The sequence below is a fragment of the Phyllobates terribilis genome, unplaced genomic scaffold (genome assembly GCF_046119375.1).
Source record: "Phyllobates terribilis strain yellow unplaced genomic scaffold, ASM4611937v1 Scaffold_12__6_contigs__length_324123572, whole genome shotgun sequence".
Classification (NCBI taxonomy): Eukaryota; Metazoa; Chordata; class Amphibia; order Anura; family Dendrobatidae; genus Phyllobates; species Phyllobates terribilis.
In genome coordinates this window covers 137341878-137363440 of record NW_027362772.1, presented here as the reverse complement: position 1 = coordinate 137363440, position 21563 = coordinate 137341878, and the positions used below count along the sequence as shown (strand labels likewise).

The following is a 21563-nucleotide window of genomic DNA, read 5'->3' as shown; positions in this document are numbered from 1 at the left end:
TTTCTTGCTGCGCCATCTACCCCTACAGTACAACTCCCAGCACAACCTGCAACATCTACACTGCCCTGGAGCTAGCTCTTCCTGTGGAGAGCCACACCATCCCTGCTGCAGTAACATCAGCTCCAGAGGGCTTCTCCGCAGCGACAGCTCCCTTTAGCAGCATTCCACAGGTGGCGTCACGAACTTTAATATAAACTATAAAAATCCCCTGTAAATATAACCCCTTTTATTTGACCGCCCTGGGTCACGGACCGGGTCACCGCCACTATTACATTCCCTAGCATTTACCGGCCCGGCACCGGGTACCCCACGGCCCAGGGGGCGCGTCATAGACATGTAACAATCAATAACCTGACAGATAACCTGATACATAAGTATGTTATTAAAGTATTGGGCCATCTGACAAATTCAGGGTTACTGTATCAGTATTTATGTTAGTGTGGCACCCTGCTACCACAGGTGCCACAGGACCCAAAAGGGTGCATGGATGGATTTTTCCACAAGAGGCCCTCACTACAAAAAGACACCTCCACCCTTCCACCTCATACCACAGAAGGGAGCCCTGTTAGGTATATATAAACTGGAGAGTGGAGTCAGTTAGGGGGTAGTCATCGTCAGTTAGTCAGTCAGAGAGTGTGCTGACACTGAAAGCAGTGAAGACGCAGTACGTCTGCTGCTATACTGAGGGCCCCAAGTGTGGCCGAGGCAAGGAGAGAGAAGAGAGGAGTTAAGGGGGCAGAGGAGCGACTGAAGCTCACCCCAAGACACAAGCCGGACACCGGGTCCGCGCCTACAGGGTCCTCTACACCCAGTAGGGACAACTGGCATACCAGGAGGCTTCCAGACCCCTGGTCATCCTGAAGCTGCTATCAATTACAGGACTAGGAACCACGAAGGCCCCGGCGTCCAGGGATAGTGGTTGCAGGAGAAAAGTCCTACTACCAAGCAGTTAGGTAAGAGAGCAAAACAATATAGAAGCAAGGCCAAGTTCCAGGCTAGCCAGAAGCTTAGAGAGAGGAAGACACAGACCAGGAGGCCTACAACCTGCTCACTGGGGAGAGTTCTGAAGTGCACCCTTCCTATTAAGTACCCTGGACCCTACATGCCGTTACACCAGTAAAGGTACTGAAGCGAATCCCCTGTGTGCGTGTCCGTCATTCCCCCTGACCTGACCGTGTCACCTCTCACCTGCATCCCTTTCATCAACCCTGCCCCGGGGGCTCGCTCCACCTGTGGGGAGCAGAAACATCCCAGCTGCCATCCCATCATCCCCGGAGGTCTGCAGCAGGTCTGCAGGTACTCATTACCGGGAACCACAGGTGGCGTCACAAGACAAACTGTTAACAAAAAAAACCCTTTTAAAGAGTGACCCCAGGGTACGGACCCAGGAGCCGACTGCCGTGACATCCCACAGAACGTCAAGGCCCGGGTACCGAGTCTCCCCCATATCACCCTGGGCGAGTCATTAGGAACATTAAATAAAAAAATAATCACTCCAGCATGCCAAATCCTAACAGTATGTAACATACTCACTGTCAGGATTCGACTCTGCTTTCCTATTTAAGCTGTCTTCATGTGACCACACATACACTATTTTCATACTTACAGTCACATGCGAACTAGCTTCACTTCCTGCCTCTCTAAATGAAGTAGGTGCTGTAATTTTCACTGAACATTGAGAGAATTAGAAACAGCAGCCCGCCCGCACATGACGATTACTTCAGGTGCATATAGGATGGGGCACCGAACTACATTTTTGGTCCATGTCAAGGAAAACCTAGATATGCCTCTGGTTGCAGCAATGTCTTATGCTGCCACTTGTCGGTTTAGTTAGAAGAGGAACCATGAAGATCAGTGTTGGAAAAAGAGTGGCGCGACACCGGTACTGTGAATTTATTTTTTTTCGGGTTTCTTTTGGCCTCCTAAATGTTTTTCCCTTTTCCTGGGCCCACATCATGCGTCTTCTCCTGGGCCCACATCTTGCCTCTTTTCCTGGGCTCACATCATGCCCCTTCTCTTGGGCCCACATCATTCCCCTTCTCCTGGGCGCACATCATGCCACTTCTCCTGGGCCACATCATTCCCCTTCTCCTGGGCCCACATCAAGCCACATCCCCTGGGCCCACATCATGCCCCTTCTCCTAGGCCCACATCATGCCCCTTCTCCTAGGCCCACATCATGCCCCTTCTCCTGGCCCCACATCATGCCCCTTCTCCTGGGCCAACATCATGCACCTTTTCCTGGGCCCACATGATGCCCCTTCTCCTGGGCCCACATCATGCTGCATCCACTGAAGAATGAAGAAAAAAAAAATTCTTCTTACCTGCCTGCACTCCCGGCTCTGTGCGGTGTCCTCTTCCTTCAGGTTTGGCACGGTAGTGGTGAAATGGCCACCAGCGGATGACTTCAGTGCATCTGTTGCAGGCGGTGCATCACAGTGAGGTCATATGCCAGCGACGTCACTGTCATGCACCACTTGTGGGGAGCGCTCTGAAGTGATCCGCCGGCGGCCATGTTAACTATTGCGGTGCAGACTTTCTGTGCCGCAATACATTTTAATTGAATGTGCGTCCTCGGACGCACATTCAGTTGAAACTAGCGGGCCCCCACTACTTCTTTCTCGGGGGCCTGCCGAAGGCCCAGGGCCCACCAGAGAATCCTCCGGTGTCCCGATGCCCCAGTCCGACCCTGGTCTTACTAATCAGAAGAGGAGCCAAGGATACTGAGGGTATCTACCTAAAATCAATCAATCAATCCATCAATCTATCTAGCTATCTATCCTATCAAATTGATATTAAGTGTCAATACTTGAACTAGTTTACACATTTTAGAGAAATCATACAGTTTTGCAATATGAATTCATTTCTAATTTATAGGATAAATATTCATGGGAACTACGTCCATTTCCGCAGTATTTATTGTCCTATAATCATTGACGTTTAGATGTTCTGTTCGATTTATGTGGCAATCCTTTCTGTCTTGTGTTCAGAAATACAGATTGCACATTTTTTTCTAGTAATTCAAGGCCAAGGTCCCCCAAACTAGCCATTCTAATAACAGTGACTTCCTCCAGAGGTCTTGGCTCACTTATAATGAGATTGATCTCTGTTGACATTTTGTGTTTGTGAAGTAAAAGATGAAACGGCGATGCTTGTCAAGTCTTTTACCTCTGTAGGCCTGTGGAGAAAACTACAAGGTCATTGGAGTGAGCCATGCTCATTTTTAATCTGAGTTTTCCTGCCGGGTTATGCAACCTTTTACAAACAAGGGACCAGGACGCAGCCATAAAATAAATGCAGAAAAACAACAACACCGGCCATTCAGGGGTAGCAGATTTCTCATGTATTCGGTTTTGTTAGGATGATGTCAATGATTTCTGAGACAAGGGGCCACATCTCCTGACAGTATTTTCAACTGGCAGTGTAAGATACAGCATCCAACATGACAATATGGTGCTGAGGCACTGGCGTAATTCCCTAAACCGTTCCAAAAGAGCTCTGCAGGAGCGGCTTCAGGCATGGAACGGTTGACAACTGGACTATCCCGTCTGACACTGCATCTCCTGCAGCCAATTGCACATTTCTTCTTAGGAGATGCAGTTAGTGGATTCGATTTTGAGATTTTGTTCGATTTACCATTTTCTCGGCAAATTTGAATGGAAATTGGTATGAGGCTGAAGCCCCAAAAAAAGTTTTTGACAAAATTTGGATAATTATATATGTGCAGAAAAGCTGCTTACATGCTGTGCTCCATAAATTGTAAGTTACCCAAATTTTTGGCTGGATTAACTGTGCAAAATGCTTTTATATGACATAGTCATACTTACAGTACCAAAAATTCAAGGGCCCAAATGGGGCATTTAGGCCACCAGGGCCACCCAGGTTCATCTCCAAAATTACCAGGAATGCCTACTTTAGAAATTGTGAGTAGGGATATCCCACTGAAATAGTGACTTTTACCAATTTTGTAAAGTTTCTATGAGAATCATTTCCTTTAGCGGTGATAGTTTCCTTCACACATGAGATACTAAAGGAAATACAAGCCCCTTCTGCTAACCTGTTACCTGTTACTGCAGTTGTTGTGCTGTTATTCCATCTTGAAATGTATACTATAATTGGAAATAGTCTGCTACTATTGCCATGGTCAATAAGGTAGGGAATGTCCATATACTATCTGAAATTGTCAACAGTGAATGGTCAGGGTCAAAGTGAACTGGTAATGCCCAATTGTCAATTTGTGTAAATTTGCTCAAGAATTTCTATTTTGAAGAACACTATTAACTACTAACTCTAACATGTCAGGAGAGCTGGTAGACCCTTTAAAATGATACTAACTACAAACTGGTACAATGGGAATATGAAAACCTCTGCTTTTTATAATACTGACACATGCTAATGCTAAAGAAGTTGTACACTACATGGACAAGCCCTTTTCAACTTAGAAATTCCCCTTATAAAATAAAAATAACACAATCACCTCCCATATTGCAGCTGTTCTAGCGATGTCTCCCGGGGCTCATTACATTATGTCATGTGAGCCCTGCAGCTAATCAGCGGCCACTATTAGACTGCGGCTCTCTCACATCCTTCATCCGAACCTTGGACAAAGGTAAGTAGTGAGAGTGCAGCATCTTATTAATAGTGGCTGCTGACTGGCTACAAGGCTCACGTGACATAATGTCACACAAGCCCTGGGATACCAGGTGCTGGCATCCCTGGAGTGGTGGCAGTACGGTAGGTGAGTATATGTTATTTATAAATAGGTTGTTCAAGCGTTATGCTTGCTTATATAGCGCCATCATATTCCGCAGCGCTTTACAGATGTCATCATCACTGTCCCCATTGGGGCTCACAATCTAAATTCCCTATCAGTATGTCTTTTGAGTGGAACCCGGAGGAAACCCACACAAATATGGGGAGAACACGCAAACTCCTTGCAGATGTTTGTAGGATTTGAAGCCAGGACTCCAGTGCTGCAAGGCTACAGTGTTAACCACTGAGCCACCATGCTGCCCAAAGTAGTGGACAACCCCTTTAAAGATGACCTATCACTTGTAATAAGTATGTATTTTTTTACCTGTTTTCTTGAACCCTCTTCCCTGTATATAAATGTATTTTAAGCCAACTGGGAGAAGAGGTTAGGATGACGCTCACTTGGCTATAAAAACTAGTGTTACATACAGGAATGAGAAGGCCATATCTCGCCCAGATGCAATAAAATGAAAGGCACATGGAGGTACAGTAACATAAAGGGCCCATAGCAGGTTACGGGTACAGCATTTTAGATCTTTATCACTTTGACTGATAATACAGAAGTCTAAATAAGTGTTCAGAAGTACAACGTCCTGCATGTGATGATTTCTGGTCAATTCGGCTTCTACTTTGAATATGTCCCCCAAGAAAACATAAATACACAAAAACTCCACTGACTTAAATGTATTTAATAAAAGTTTCAGTCATTACAAATAAATATCACTGTACACATTCTGTATAGTAAAACCATTTAATTGCAGCCCCAGCGTGTGGCTGTTCTTTCACACAAATTATTTACCGGCAGATGGAAATGGTTAATGAACAAACACACAATGGCGCACTTCTGTCTTGGTAGCGCGGGACGTTGCAATATTTATAGCGACATCTCCCAGTCTTTAAAAGCATTTACAGTTCTTGGCAAGAAGAAATTTCTGATACAAGGTTCTTGGAGAAAAAAGTGTACTGTACCCAGGTCGGCTCTAAGGAATATTGAAAAAGATATTTTTAGAAAAATGAACTCAGGAATCAATGTATTTCTTCCCCTGAGGACGTACGTCTGAGCTGACCCAATCATTCTGCAGCTTTAAGGCCCCTCTCAGCACTGTCAAGTACATAACAGCCCGCAGGGTCAAATTAGCATCATATAGCTTGCAGGCACCGCATGGATGAAGATTTTCCTAATTAGAAGTGTGCTTATCCTTCAAGTGAAACATAATGCGTGAGATATAATGTACGAGCTGATTGTAAGTCACATTACTTTCTGAAAAAAATTAAAAAGGAACTGACAGTTTTATTTGGATCACGGTCCATTTTGCATCCATACAATTTTTTTTCCCTTTTGTAGCTATGACGCATCAAAGAAACGTTTCGCAACCAGTTTGCTTTTTCATAGGGTATACTAAAATGGTGCTTTTATATCAAGACGTTGCACTATCTGCAATTCTGTCCTATGCTTTCAAAAAGCTTCTGCTGCAAACAGAGTGACGATAAGTGACAGTAAGAAGCTGCAGAGGGGTTGCCTCCATATGGTAACTGTTCATTAAGGCATGGGGATGTTACAAAGCTGGTTTCCTGCTTTGGACACCCTCTTATGTTCTCTTGCATTATATCACTGGTCCCCAACCTTTTATTACCCAGTGTACTATGCTGGTACTACGTAATAGCATAATGTAAGCAACTAAAAGGTGGTTGCAATGAAACACACAAATTACTGTGACACGCAAGTCGCAATAAATCTAAATCATCAGCATTTTCTATGACTTGCGATTCGCAGGTGGCAAAACGAGAATATTCACTTTTTCCATGATACTGCAATATAGCACAATGTTTGGTTGCAGGATGACTGACATGGTTTACCTTGTTTTGTAGCCCCGGCCTTGGGCTGCTTTCAGACAAGCACATTTCCTGCTCCATATACAGAACCGCTTGACTTGAACTAACAAACTCATAGGCATAAGGCTGCTAGTTCGGGTCAAGATACTGTCTACCGGTCTTTGCTTTACGGTTCATTTATGGATCTTGAGACATGCTCATCTGAAATTGACCTCAGGCTTCATTAACGTATCCATGTTGTACGGTCCATGATTAACGGACCGGCTATGGGTTTCCTGACCCAAACTCAACAACCACCTCAGCATTTGTGAGGCTGTCACGTTTGGGTCAGGAGCGTGTGGCCAATCAGTTCATTGTGCTCCTCTTTAAAGGGTTATCCAGGACTTCTTTATTTTTACTATTGGCCTAAGAACTTAGCAGCAGGTAGATGCTAACTACCTGCCTGTTCTTCCTTGCTACAATCCGTTCTGGCTCAAACAGCAATTCTCCGGCTTCATTTGACTTCACATCAACAGAGCAGCTCTTTCACTTCCGGTCGCCCTGTATACAGATCATCTGTCATGGGTGTGTCAGGCGTGACAGACAGTCATTCTGGATCCAGCTGTAGAAGGTCATTGCGCTTGGCTCTGCAGGCACCTTTTTGATCTTTCTGTCTCTGCAGTGCAGTGATATCCTGCTCTCTCTAGGACCAAGCAGTTACCTTCACTTTCTGCTGCTAATTGACACAATCTTGCTGGATGTTTAAATACCCTCAGTCTCTCCAGAGAGTTGCCGGTGATATCTCTATTTTCCTCTATCCAGGCTTGAAGTACTAGTAATTGGCCAGTGTCTTCTTGGAGTTCCCTTGGAGGATAGTTGGCGTGATCTCTCTGGTGTCCTCTCAAGCTAAGTGTATTCCCTTGTCTTTCTACCTGTTTGTCTTTAGTTGCAGTGGGGGCTGCCTAGTGCTCACCCCATCTCCTCAGGGTTTAGGTTTCCTGCTCGGCAATAGGTGCGGAACCTATTTAGGGACGTTAGGGGAGTCAGGGTGTTGTCAAATCTGCCTAGGGGTCTCCACTCCCCCTTTCCCTAGTGTTTGGGCTTCCTCCTCCTCTTCCCGTCGTTGTGCACTTAGTCTTTCCCTCACCTTGAGTGACATCATCACTGTCGATGTCATGCTAATTGACAGCAGGCTAGACAATGGAAAGCCGGCTGTCAATCAGCATGACATCAGCAGTGACGCCCTGTTGACAGAGCAGACTAAAAGAGAAGAAACTGGTCTGTTGATGTGATGTCATTGGAAGCACAAGAACCGCGGGCAGGAGTGGACCGTGACTGCTCTGAACAGATCGTCACAGGGTAGAACTGGCAGGTAGTTACCAATTACCTGCCGAGAACTTCTTAACTCCATAGCCAAAAAAGTCCAAAGTGCCAGATAACATCGTTAAAGCTCAGTTCACATTTTCATGCTGTTTAAACATCCCAAACTATGAATAGATTCAAACAGAAGAATGTCCAATCTTGGGAAGGATTGTTCTTATTTTTGATTATTATTATATTTTTTGTTAAAAACTGTGCCTAATTTCTTATTATACTCGTAGAAATAAATCTTTAGGAACACTGATACCGCTGCTATAAAAATAAGCACAGTTTTCATGAAGCCCATCGTATGTACATTATGTGTGGTGTTATTTTACACTGTACTTATATGACCCCACATTGATAGATTACATTCACTTCAGAATGATATCACGTCTAGAGATAGAGAAACTGTCCTACAGGAGCGAGTAGAAAGACAAACTGCTCTCTTAGGGACCTGTAGGTGTTTCTCTTTAGTAATGATTTCTCACATTGAGAAAGCCGAGTTTGGCAATCCAGCATAGTGTTAGTCTTCAGGAGGCTTCACTGGAAAATGACACCTTATTTTTACATGAACCTTTTTTTGGAAATTTTGTCATGGCATTTTGTAGCGATTTTGCAATATTCTTTCTATATCAATTTATCACAGTTCTTAAGATCTTCCCATCTTGCCATTGAATAAGATATTATTTACTCCCATTGGATTAAAATATTGCTCATATCATGAGCACAAGTGAACAAAAAAATAAGTGGAAGCATTGGGCCCGAGTCATCATTTACATCTTTTTTTCCCAAGTCACATTCTTTTTTTGTTTTCTGGTATTCATTACAGTTTTTTAGGCCAGTTTCTTCAAAATGCAACAAAGGATTGATGAATTAGGCCTCAAAATTAAATATTCTTTTTTTTCTTATGTCTTTTACTTTTTTCGCGCCTTTTCAGAGATTAGACAGATAGATAGATTAGATAGATAGATAGATTAGATATATAGATTATATAGATAGATAGATATATAGATTAGATAGATAGATTACATAGATATAGTAGATAGATAGATTAGATAGATAGATTAGATAGATAGATTAGATAGATATATTAGATATATAGATTAGATAGATAGATTAGATAGATAAATTAGATAGATAGATTAGATAGATTAGATAAATAAAATAGATTAGATAGATTAGATAGATAGATTAGATAGATAGATTAGATAGATTAGATAGATAGATTAGATAGATTAGATAGATAAATTAGATAGATAGATTAGATAGATAGATTAGATAGATAAAATAGATTAGATAGATTGGATAGATAGATTAGATAGATAAAATAGATTAGATAGATTAGATAGATAGATTAGATAGATAGATTAGATAGATAAATTAGATAGATAGATTAGATAGATAGATTAGATAGATAAAATAGATTAGATAGCTTAAATAGATTAGATAGATAGATTAGATAGATTAGATAGATAGATTAGATATATAGATTAGATAGATAGATTACATAGATAGATTAGATAGATAGATTAGATAGATAGATTAGATAGATAGATTAGATAGATAGATTAGATAGATAGATTAGATAGATAGATTAGATAGATAGATTAGATAGATAGATTAGATAGATAAATTAGATAGATAAAATAGATTAGATAGATAGATTAGATAGATTAGATAGATAGATTAGATAGATAGATTAGATAGATAGATAAATTAGATAGATAGATTAGATAGATAAACTAGATTAGATAGATTAAATAGATAGATTAGATAGATAGATTAGATAGATTAGATAGATAGATTAGATAGATAAATTAGATAGATAGATTAGATAGATAGATTAGATAGATAAAATAGATTAGATAGCTTAAATAGATTAGATAGATAGATTAGATAGATTAGATAGATAGATTAGATATATAGATTAGATATATAGATTAGATAGATAGATTACATAGATAGATTAGATAGATAGATTACATAGATAGATTAGATAGATAGATTAGATAGATAGATTAGATAGATAGATTAGATAGATATATTAGATAGATAGATTAGATAGATAGATTAGATAGATTAGATAGATAGATTAGATAGATAAATTAGATAGATAAAATAGATTAGATAGATAGATTAGATAGATTAGATAGATAGATTAGATAGATAGATAAATTAGATAGATAGATTAGATAGATAGATTAGATAGATAAACTAGATTAGATAGATTAAATAGATAGATTAGATAGATTAGATAGATAGATTAGATAGATTAGATAGATAGATTAGATAGGTAGATTAGATAGATAAATTAGATAGATAGATTAGCTAGATAGATTAGATAGATAGATTAGATAGATAAATTAGATAGATAGATTAGCTAGATAGATTAGATAGATAGATTATATAGATAAATTAGATACATAGATAGATTAGATAGATTAGATAGATAGATTAGATAGATTAGATAGATAGATAGATAGATAGATAGAATATAGGTGCAGCTCCAGTAACAAGGCAAATAATTATAAGTGGGTGCAACCCTTCATAGGCAATACCAAACCGCTAAACATGTCCAAAAAAGACGAAGGCAGCACTCCAAAGATTCCAAAATATAGTGGATTATTGACCCATCATGTCAGGCCAACGTTCCAAGTGAGGAACTTTTTCAAGCAATCTTTGGAGTGCTCCTTTCAACTTTTTGAACTTAGATAGCTAGATAGATAGATATGGGGTAAATAGATAGATAATACATATCTAGATAGATATCTGTGAGATATATACAGTGGTGGCCAAAAGTATTGGCACCCCTGCAATTCTGTCAGATAATACTCAGTTTCTTCCTGAAAATGATTGCAATCACAAATTCTTTGGTATAATTATCTCATTTAATTTGTCTTCAATGAAAAAACACAAAAAGAATTGTCCTAAAGCCAAATTGGATATAATTCCACACCAAACCTAAAAAAGGGGGTGGACAAAAGTATTGGCACTGTTTGAAAAATCATGTGATGCTTCTCTAATTCGTGTAATAAACAGCACCTGTAACTTACCTGTGGCACCTAACAGGTGTTGGCAATAACTAAATCACACTTGCAGCCAGTTAACATGGATTAAAGTTGACTCAACCTCTGTCCTGTGTCCTTGTGTGTACCACATTGAGCATGGAGAAAAGAAAGAAGACCAAAGAACTGTCTGAGGACTTGAGAAACCAAATTGTGAGGAAGCATGAGCAATCTCAAGGCTACAAGTCCATCTCCAAAGACCTGAATGTTCCTGTGTCTTCTGTGCGCAGTGTCATCAAGAAGTTTAAAGCCCATGGCACTGTGGCTAACCTCCCTAGATGTGGACGGAATAGAAAAATTGACGAGAGATTTCAACGCAAGATTGTGCGGATGGTGGATAAAGAACCTCGACTAACATCCAAACAAGTTCAAGCTGCCCTGCAGTCCGAGGGTGCAACAGTGTCAACCCGTACTATCCGTCGGCGTCTGAATGAAAAGGGACTGTATGGTAGGATACCCAGGAAGACCCCACTTGTTACCCCGAGACATAAAAAAGCCAGGCTGGAGTTTGCCAAAACTTACCTGAGAAAGCCTAAAACGTTTTGGAAGAATGTTCTCTGGTCAGATGAGACAAAAGTAGAGCTTTTTGGGAAAAAGCATCAACATAGAGTGTACAGGAAAAAAAAAGAGGCATTCAAAGAAAAGAACACGGTCCCTACAGTCAAACATGGCGGAGGTTCCCTGATGTTTTTGGGTTGCTTTGCTGCCTCTGGCACTGGACTGCTTGACCGTGTGCATGGCATTATGAAGTCTGAAGACTACCAACAAATTTTGCAGCATAATGTAGGGCCCAGTGTGAGAAAGCTGGGTCTCCCTCAGAGGTCATGGGTCTTCCAGCAGGACAATGACCCAAAACACACTTCCAAAAGCACTATAAAATGGTTTGAGAGAAAGCACTGGAGACTTCTAAGGTGGCCAGCAATGAGTCCAGACCTGAATCCCATAGAACACCTGTGGAGAGATCTCAAAATGGCAGTTTGGAGAAAGCACCCTTCAAATATCAGGGACCTGGAGCAGTTTGCCAAAGAAGAATGGTCTACAATTCCAGCAGAGCATTGTAAGAAACTCATTGATGGTTATCGGAAGCGGTTGTTGGCAGTTATTTCGGCTAAAGGTTGTGCAACCAAGTATTAGGCTGAGGGTGCCAATACTTTTGTCTTGCCCATTTTTGGAGTTTTGTGTGAAATGATCAATGATTTGATTTTTGCTTCATTCTCTTTTGTGTTTTTTCCTTGCAAGCAAATTAAATGAAGATAATAATACCAAAGAATTTGTGATTGCAATCATTTTCAGGAAGAAACGGAGTATTATCTGACAGAATTTCAGGGGTGCCAATACTTTTGGCCACCACTGTAATTAGTGCTTTGCATGTGTAGCTTACTGTACATGGATAAATAAATGAAAAAAATGACGTGGGGTCCTCTACATTTTTGATAACCAGCAGAGGGAAAGCAGACAGCTGTGAGTGGACATTATCAGGCTGGGAAGGTCCATGGTTATTGGGCCCTTCCCAGTCTAAAAATAGCTGCCTATCTATCTATCTATCTATCTATCTATCTATCTATCTATCTATCTATCTATCATCTATCTATCTATCTATCTATCTATCTATCATCTATCTATCTATCTATCATCTATCTATCTATCTATCTATCTATCTATCTATCTATCTATCTATCTATCTATATCTTTGCACATGTTTAAAACCTAAACATCTGCAATTTTAATTCTGCATTCTATTCCGGTGCGTGTCACATGGATGGTGCACACGGATGTCACACTCATGTCATCCGTGTGCACGCGTGCGGCACGTATTGTCATCCGTGCTGCCTGAAAAAAATGGACATGTCTATGTGTGGATCACATGGAAACACGGCCAGTGTGACAACACAAATGTGTGTGCAGCCCCATTCATTATAATGGGTGTGTATGTGTACATGTCCCCGATATGTGTGAAAAATGACACCACACGTACAGGAAAAACGGACATGTGAAGGGGCCTAAGGGCAGGTGCAGACGATGATTTTCAGACCCATGTTATTTCATGGGGCCATGCACATGTTCGATTTTTTCCTCGGAAAGAGCTGGTCCAAAGAAAAAAATCACAGCATGTCCGAGTTTGATCTAATATTTGGATCGTACTCGGCCATGCAAGTCAACGAATCCATGGAAAACATCAGACAGGATGGATGACATCTGAGTGCGGTCCAATTTTCCCGGACTGATAGAATGGAGAAGATGGAGAATTTTTTTTTTTTCATCTTTTCCTCATCCCAGGAAATCAGATCACACTGTGATCACACTCTGGTCAAACTTTTATCGGAGTATGATTAGCATAATAAATATGCTGGTGTGAGACTAGTCTAAAACATGTGGATAAGCAAAGATCGTAGAGGAAAAATAAAAAAAGACTTAAAAGAGAAAGACATAAAAACTGGTGTAAAACTTATAGAGAATAAGGAGCAAATATTAAACGCTACAAAAAAAAGAGCAAATTACTCCAGAAAAGTGGAAAAACAGCAATGATGAATCTGGCAAAGAATGGAATAAAAATTAAGATTATTGTGCCCACTATGGTCAAAGTGGACACCCCCTCTATATGTCTGCCCCTGTGTCACATCATGGCATTAGTTTACCTTCATAACATGGTGGTGGACTGAGTACACCGTCAAAGCATTGGCCGGAGGCGGTATAGCTGCAGGCTTGTGTTTTATTCTGGCAGAAAAACTCCACATTCTCTGAGTGATGCACTAGGCCTTCATCGATCTCTGTGACCCAGAGCTTCTGACCATTGTAAATCACTTGGCTCCGCTGTACTGGCACTTTACATCTCGCTGTGTATAGAACAGGAATGGACACATACATTTAAGAGAAAACATCAAAAATTAGATTATACATTTTTGTATACTCAACATTCTGTCTTTGCTGAAATTGAAAGCAGACTCAATTATCAAAAAACCCCTTGATTTACAGTCCTTACTTGTGAGCTCTATTCTGCAAGAGATATATATATATATATATACCTTTACAGATGCAGATTTCTGTGATCTGCTTGGTTGCAGGAGCTTGAGCAGAGACATCTTCACATGGGGTAAAGATTTTTACTCTGTGTATCTGGATTTGAGGTCACACAGGCACAGCTTATACTCAGTTGAGGCAGGCTAGTCTAGCGGTTGCCATCTCTCTGAGTACAAGCTCCAAGGCTAGACTAAAATGTTGGTCCAGTTCTTGGGGGTAACACATCAATATTAAAGCACAGAGCTTGGCAATAACATATGAACAGGAACAGTCTCTTTATTTAGTGGTTACTTTTCAGTTCAGTGACCTGGAGCTTGATGGTTACAATACTAAACAGAGGCATGCAGCTTGGTGGTTCTTAGTTCTTGTCTTTCAGTAAATGTAAACAGGTCTTCTGGGTCCGGACACAGTTTTCTTTTGTCAAGGCTCAGGCCACTGTTAACTACCAGTAATTGTCTCATTCTACAGCAGCACTATTCTGCAGATACATATATATATTTTTTTCACCAGTGATTGACTTCAGCAGTCCTACGACACATGGGACAGCACAGACATTGTTTCTGGAGCTCCGGGGGCAAGTATGAGTATGCTTTTGTTTGTTATTATGAAAAGATTCATGTCCAGGAATTGTTTTACAGTGTTGGGTTAGTTTGAGGGTTGATGCCCACCTACAACTAGATTATGTGGGGATAAGTCCATATGTAATCACCCCTTCCACCACCCAAAAAAATAAATAGTCAATTAAATGTGAAGAATCAGAAAATTATATTTGGATATAATACAGCTAATAATGTGCCCGATATCAAATCTTATTTTAACCACATGTGTCCCATTGCTGTAGTTTTCCAAAGTATAAGATGATTAACCCAGTCTTCAGTAAGTTCCCATATGTTACCTCTGCAAGCAGGACCATCAGACCATTGCCCATCCGCCATACAGGTTACACTATGTGATCCATCCATAAAGAAGTTTCTTTTACACATATAGTAGATCACTTCTGAGACTTCATAATCTGCTTTCTTCACTGCTACGAGAATGCCTTCTTTGATCTCTGGAGGTGGTGGACAATAGACTTCTGAAATTAAAAATGTAAACTGTTATTCTCAATAGACAAATGTAATTGGTCATTGAGTCAGGTAGGAGGTAGTGATGAGCGAGCATGCTCGTTACTCAAGATTTACAAGTATGCTCGGGTGTTTTCCAAATATCTTCAGTGTGCTCGGGTGTTTCTTAGGCATTCTTCACATGTATTAAAGCTGTCAAACAGTCGCAAATCATGAGCATGGAGTGACTAAAACATAACATCTGAACACGCTGAAGATACTTGGCGAGCACCCTAGCATGCTCGGCAAAAGGGTTAACAGAAAATACTCGCTCATCACTAGTAGGAGGACCACCATGTGGAAGGGGACTACTGATGGGCTTCAGGAAAGTGAGAATGGCATGTGACTGGTGGCACTTGTAAGGGGATACTGTTGGTCATCATGTGTGATTTATAGCACCGATCTCTTCATGTGGGATAGAGGGACGTTTTGGGCCCTCTTGTGCTCCAGGGCCCTGGTGCAGGCACAACTACTGCACCACATAACGTGACATTGCTGTATATTTGCATGCTCTCGTATGTGTACATATCAGTTGTTATGCTGGCGTCTGGGCTGACTGGCGTGAGCGTGATTAGTGACCCCAAGGTACCATTAACCGAGGAGTGCCTGGAGGGGCATAACTAAGTATCAACCCGATCCGACCAAGGTCGCACGGCGGCTTAGTCGACTCCGTGGACCAAGGAGGAACCGAGCAGAGGAACCAGGTGCGACTCCAGGTCAGACCCCGGTCACAGTTGTTGACCCACACCGGGGAATGCAGGAACAGGCAGGTTAGACTGGCATACAGGCAGGTGGGTATTGGCAAGTACGGCTGGTATGCAGACGGGTGGGTACTGGCAAGTACGGCTGGTATGCAGACAGGTGGGCACTGGCAAGCACGGCTGGTATGCAGACAAGGAGATACTGGCAAGCACGGCTGGAGTGCAGACAAGGAGGTACTAGCAGGTTGGAGCGCAGGCTGGATAGGGTCCAGTACAGACTGGGAGACAAGTACAGAGCCGCAGATGCGGTAGACAAGCAGAGTAAACCGAAACCGCCGGAGCGGAGGACAAGGCAGAGCAGAGAGGAACTGCTGGTGCGGTGAGCAAGCAGAGCAGAGCGAAAACCGCAGGTGCGGTGGGCAAGGCAGAGCAGGGCGGAACCGCCAGAGCGGTGGACAAGGCAGAGCAGAGAGAAACCACAGGTTCGGTGGACAAGGCAGAGCAGAGCGGAACCGCCAGAGGAGTGGGCAAGGCAGAGCAGAGAGAAGCCGCTGGAGTGGTGGGCAAGGCAGAGCAGAGAGAAGCCGCCGGAGCGGTGGGCAAGTCAGAGCAGAGAGAAACCGCTGGTGCGGTGAGCAAGGCAGAGCAGAGAGAAGCCGCCAGAGCGGAGGACAAGGCAGAGCAGAGCGGAACTGCCGGAGTGGTGGGCAAGGCAGAGCAGAGAGAAGCCGCCGGAGCGGTGGGCAAGGCAGAACAGAGAAAAGCCGCCGGAGGGGTGGGCAAGTCAGAGCAGAGAGAAACCGCCGGAGCGGTGGGCAAGACAGAGCGGAGCGAAACCGCAGGTGCGGTGGACAAGGCGAGAGGACAGGGCTCTGTTCACATGGAACAGACTGGAAAATACAGGAAGATGACTAGAACACAGGAGGAAGATACGGAGGAAGGGAAAAGGGACAAGCAGAACCAGATACACAAAAGGTACTTACTATGAAGTAGCGAGTGGACACAAAACTCACAAACAGAAGTACAGAGACAAAGAGTTAGAGTAGGTGCAGGTTCAGATACTGCAGGAAAAGGGAAGATATGGACCTAGAGACAACAGGTAACAGGCTAGGATACAGTTCAGACAGGAACTGCTACTGCAATGAGATACAAGAATGAGCCTGGGTACACAGCCCCCAGAGTGGCGGGACAGACTAGAAGTCAGAGATAACAGGCCTGGGTATACAGCCCCCAGAGATGGCGGAAACGGACAAGAAGTCACAGATAACAGGTCTGGGTATGCAGCCCCCAGAAATGGCGGAAACAGACAAGAAGCAGAACTGGACCTGGCAACTTCAGAGTCAAGGAGCACACTGAATGTTAGTTTTGCTCAGGCACCTCCTACTGGATGGAGGGGGTTTAAATATCCAGTGACTCACAGCAATAGGCTGGAGACGCATTAGGGGTGCGCCCACAGCAGCTATAAGAATCAGAAAGTAACCGGGCCGCTGTCCTAAGCAGTCAGTCAAGAGACATGCACACAGCATGAACTGGAGCAAGATTTGCAGGCTGGACTGACAGGTAAGATTGCGGTCTTGCATAGTGGGTGGTGGTGCACTATGCAAGCACGCCGCCAGGGATGTTACATGAGTTCATCCCTGACCCTTTACTGAATCTTGTGTATACCACTAAATGGATAGATAGAAATATAGATGAACTGAGTAAACTGTTTCATAATGAGACTAATAGCTTACTTTTACATGTGGGGACGTTGTTAGACCAGGTCTTGTTCTCCAAGCACTTTGCGAATGCTGGACCTTCTAATGTGTAGCTGTCGAGAAGAAAGGACAATCATATATGTCAATAGGGCTAATACAGCTTTTTGTGACGCTGTACCTTAAATGTATTAGGGCACGAATTAATGTCAAAGGAAGGTACCCGCATGTGTGACGGGGGCTCAGAAGCTGTGGCTGTTGCTGCATATATTACAAAGCTGTCATCTGTCTCTAACAGCCATGACTGGAGCTGAGCTTAGGCCGCGGCTCTAAACCTCTTTAATGTCTCTGTCAATCTCTGACAGCGGCATTTAAATGGAACATGTGCCATTGCTTGTGTGCATTTGCTCCATTCGGGCCCCTGAACAATGAATGCAAAAAAAAACAAGCCATTTTTTTACAATTTCATCTCACTTGGATTTTTTTTCCCTGTTCTTCAGTATACTGGGTGGCAACATGAATGGTGTCATTCAAAACTCTAATTTTCCCTCCAAAAACATGAGCTCATACGGCTATGTTGGTAGAAAAAAAAATGATGGCTCTTGGAAGAAGGGAAAGAAAAGACGAAAGAGCAGAAGTAAAAAAAAAATAAATCCCTGGTCCTCAAAGGGTCCTATGCAGTCTATAACTTTGAATAATTTGATTTGACATTTCTACCAGGAGTGAGAAATTTTAGGGTTAACCTGCGATCAATCTTTCACGGCAGATTTATGCTGTAAATTATAGGTGAGTGTTACATGTGACACCTCTTACTCGAAAAAGCCCTTTAGTTTACCCTGGGAGATGGGGGACTCGGAGTCGGGTCCTGTGATGGAGAGATGGGGGTGCAGCCGTGGCCCGGACCCGACCCATGCTCAGGGCCGTCACATTAAAGGAGATGGTGTGGGCTCATCCAGGTTGAGTGGCTGATTTACGACTAGGCCACCTGTGGCACCTGGTGAAGGCCACCAGCACCGCTGCAGTCCGCTGAGGCCTGGTGTTATGGCGGCGAAAGTTATTACTACTCCCCACAAGCGGAGCAAGGCCTCAGGGCAGAGGGACAGGATGGAGGGGGTAGTAGTAGAGGATGACGGGCGCCGCGTCTCGCGGTGTGGCGCAGAATAAACAGTCCAGAGGCAATAGGGGTGAACTTCCAAGGCTTTACTCACTTTAGAGATGGCAGAAGGAAGGCGACTCCCTGCTCCCCGCGGAGTCCTGCGATCACCAGGGACAGGGGTCCGACAACCTCCGAGTAAGTCCAGCGTTCAATCGGGACCCTACACCAGAGTGTTCCTGAACTACAGACCGAATCCTTTCCTGTCCGTGTGTGTGCGAATAGGCCGAGTCTCCCTCTGAGCTCCTCTCAGAACAAGGGCATGGGTGGCAGCTCCACTCCGTCTGATACCCGGTGGGATCCTCTGGGCCTACCGGGCTTTCCCGACCAGGACATGGAGTAGCAAGGTCAGGAGTCGGGGGCCGGTACCCCTCTTGCAGCCGGACTCCCTCTGAATATATCAGCATGGCGAGGACAGGTGGCGTACACAGCTCCTGCCTGGGATCCATTTGCTGTGGAGACACACTCTTAAGCTCCGGGCCTTCTTGGTCCTGGTCCTTGACCGGGTCGAGACATTCCTTGTCTACAAAATACCCCTCGTCCCAAGGCCGGGGCACGAGGGCTGTGTCTCCATCCGTTGCGGGCCCACACAGGATCCGCGTTAGGGTGGGAGATCACAGTCCACTCAGCAATTGACAGCATAGAGGCAGTCAAAGAGCGATTGAAGGCAGTCAAAGAACCAAGACCCAAAATGGCTTTTTATTAAATATCAAATTTAAAGTGTAACTAACTTGTAGGTCCTCCACCCTCACCCACTAACTGGTTCCCCTAACTCTTGGTTCCCCAGTCTCCCTGTAACCAGGGGAGCAGCACCTAGTGCATACTAGCTCCCTCTGGTGGAGAAGTGTGGTGTTGGATGCAAAGGTTGGGTCACGACTATCACACTGTTCTTACCTCAGAGGTGGAACACCACACTCCATTAGAGAAGTGCAGCATCCCTGTGGCGGTCAAACCCTCAGGGGCGCCACATTGCCCCCTGGTAAAACACAGCACGTCCGCGGGCTGCAAAAGAAGTAACACCCAGGAAATTTTCTTTTTATATAAACATGAACTATCTTCCCTTTATGGGAGGCACATCTTCTTAAACATTGCATAACAGGTTATACAGTATAAAAGTACAAAAGTATAAAATTATAAAAGTGCTAGCATTTTCCAGAGACATTTTGTGCAAACAGACGGGTTAAGGTGTAAAGACGCAGAGTCAGTCCAGAAGTGCGAGGGACCTGTCCCAAACCCTCAACGTGGGCCCTGGGGTGGCTGCATGGCATGAAGATCCCAAGTTGGACCTCCCGGAGAGCCACCCTGACAGGTTTTCATGAGGTAGAAATTATCCGCGGTTTTTGTATAAAACCAATATGGAGCACCTAAAAAGATGCAAACTATATACAATAGAAAGAGTCTGTCTGCTGCCAGTCCGCAGGGACACATGTCTCTAGAAACCTGGGTATAAAGTAAAAATAGAAATATCAACACACATCAACTTGTAAACAAAAACTGCAACAGCCGGGGGGGGCTGCTTTAAATCTCGGGCCCCTTCCTGGGAAAAGGCTCGTTCCTCCCTATGGAGGCTAACTGGTCCCCTGAGGCTGAGCGCGGGGTGGCGTCGCTCCCGGACACTTTGTGTACGTCCAGGGCGTACCACCCTCGCACCCTCTGGTGGCGAGAAAAGGTCACTCTGTCGCCCGGGAAGAGGTTCTGACCAGGGTGTCCCTTCTTCAGACGCGGCTCGACGTCCCGCCGGCTGACAAAGACGTCGTCCTGGTACTGGGGACTTCTAATGAACCCCCACCTCGCCTCATGGTGGAAGCAGACAACTTGCCCTTCCACTCGGGGACTGGGACGGGTGGCCTCCTCCTGACGAGCCCGGGATTTCGCAGCTTTGGCCCGTACCTCTAGACGTTCACAGCGGAGCTCCCGTTGGCGCTGCTCCCGAGCGAGCTGGAAGATCTGGTCGCTGCACCACTGGCTCCTCCTCCGCGCTTCAGCCCGGGTCTCCCAGGGGAAGCCCATCAGGTCCCCCCCCTGGTTATCCAAAGGCCCACTCCTCAGCCTTGGGCCAGGTTACTGCTGGTGCGGGTAGCGCGGTCATGACGGGTTGCTGCGGGTCCTCTACAGGCGCGGACCAGTCCGGGTTGGAGCCGGTGGATTCCTCCGCAGTTTCAGGCACTTCGATTTCAGGGTTAGGGCGGCATCGCAGGTCCCCACTCATAGCTGCCGCTTGCAGCTCCGGAGCCAAAGCCTGCTCCCAGGTGGCCGCGGGGGGTATTAAATACTCCATTATCAGGTCCAGGATTGTTACGATAGGCTCTACAGCCGGGACAGGGGTTGCACACTCACCCGCCGCTGGGCCGCCCTCGACCTCTGTCACCGCATCTCCTTGTCCTGGGACCTCAACTCCTTGGCGGCGGTCCCGGATACGCTGCAGCATCTCTTCCCGCCACGCAGCCGTCGCCGCCTCCTGGGCCTCTCTCTGTCTCCGCAAGAGACCTGGAGTTTCCTGCCGTAGAAATTCAAAATCTCCCGATATGAGGATACTGCTGCCTCGTTCTCTGCCGGGTGAAGTGCCTGAACCGGGTTCAGAAGGTGCGTTGGTTTGCTCTCCAAAAGCGGCCATGTCTGCCTCTGATGATTGCCAAGCTCCGACTGCAATGGCCGCACCTTGTTGCTTTTTTTTCTTCCTCCTCTTTCGGGGCGGTTCCTAGGCGGCATGCTGACAGGCCCGCCTTCGTTCAGCCCATCCAGTTTGACGGGCATTACCCCGCGGACAGTCTCTAATGGAAGGGGCAGTCCACATTTTTGGCGCCAAGCGGGAGCCCAGCCCGCGATGGGAGGCGCTTAAAGACAGTCTTTTCACAACATTATGGAGCCTGTTCTTCTTGGGCGGGCGCCATTTTAAGTGTTTA

At 44.5% G+C, this 21563-nt stretch overlaps 1 protein-coding gene across 2 annotated transcripts in view; it reads right to left on the bottom strand.

Moving 5' to 3' along the window:
• Window positions 1-5426: 5426 nt before the first annotated feature.
• LOC141172278 (beta-2-glycoprotein 1-like) overlaps window positions 5427-21563 on the bottom strand; it is a 69684-nt gene continuing 53547 nt past the window's right edge. For both annotated transcript variants that reach the window (XM_073656299.1, XM_073656300.1), the window contains 4 exons: window positions 17547-17623; window positions 14905-15084; window positions 13628-13825; window positions 5427-5732 (listed from right to left, as the gene is read on the bottom strand). In XM_073656299.1, the coding sequence (XP_073512400.1) occupies window positions 5659-5732; window positions 13628-13825; window positions 14905-15084; window positions 17547-17623 (529 nt within the window). In that variant the 3' untranslated portion in view covers window positions 5427-5658. The remainder of the gene's footprint in view (window positions 5733-13627; window positions 13826-14904; window positions 15085-17546; window positions 17624-21563) is intronic.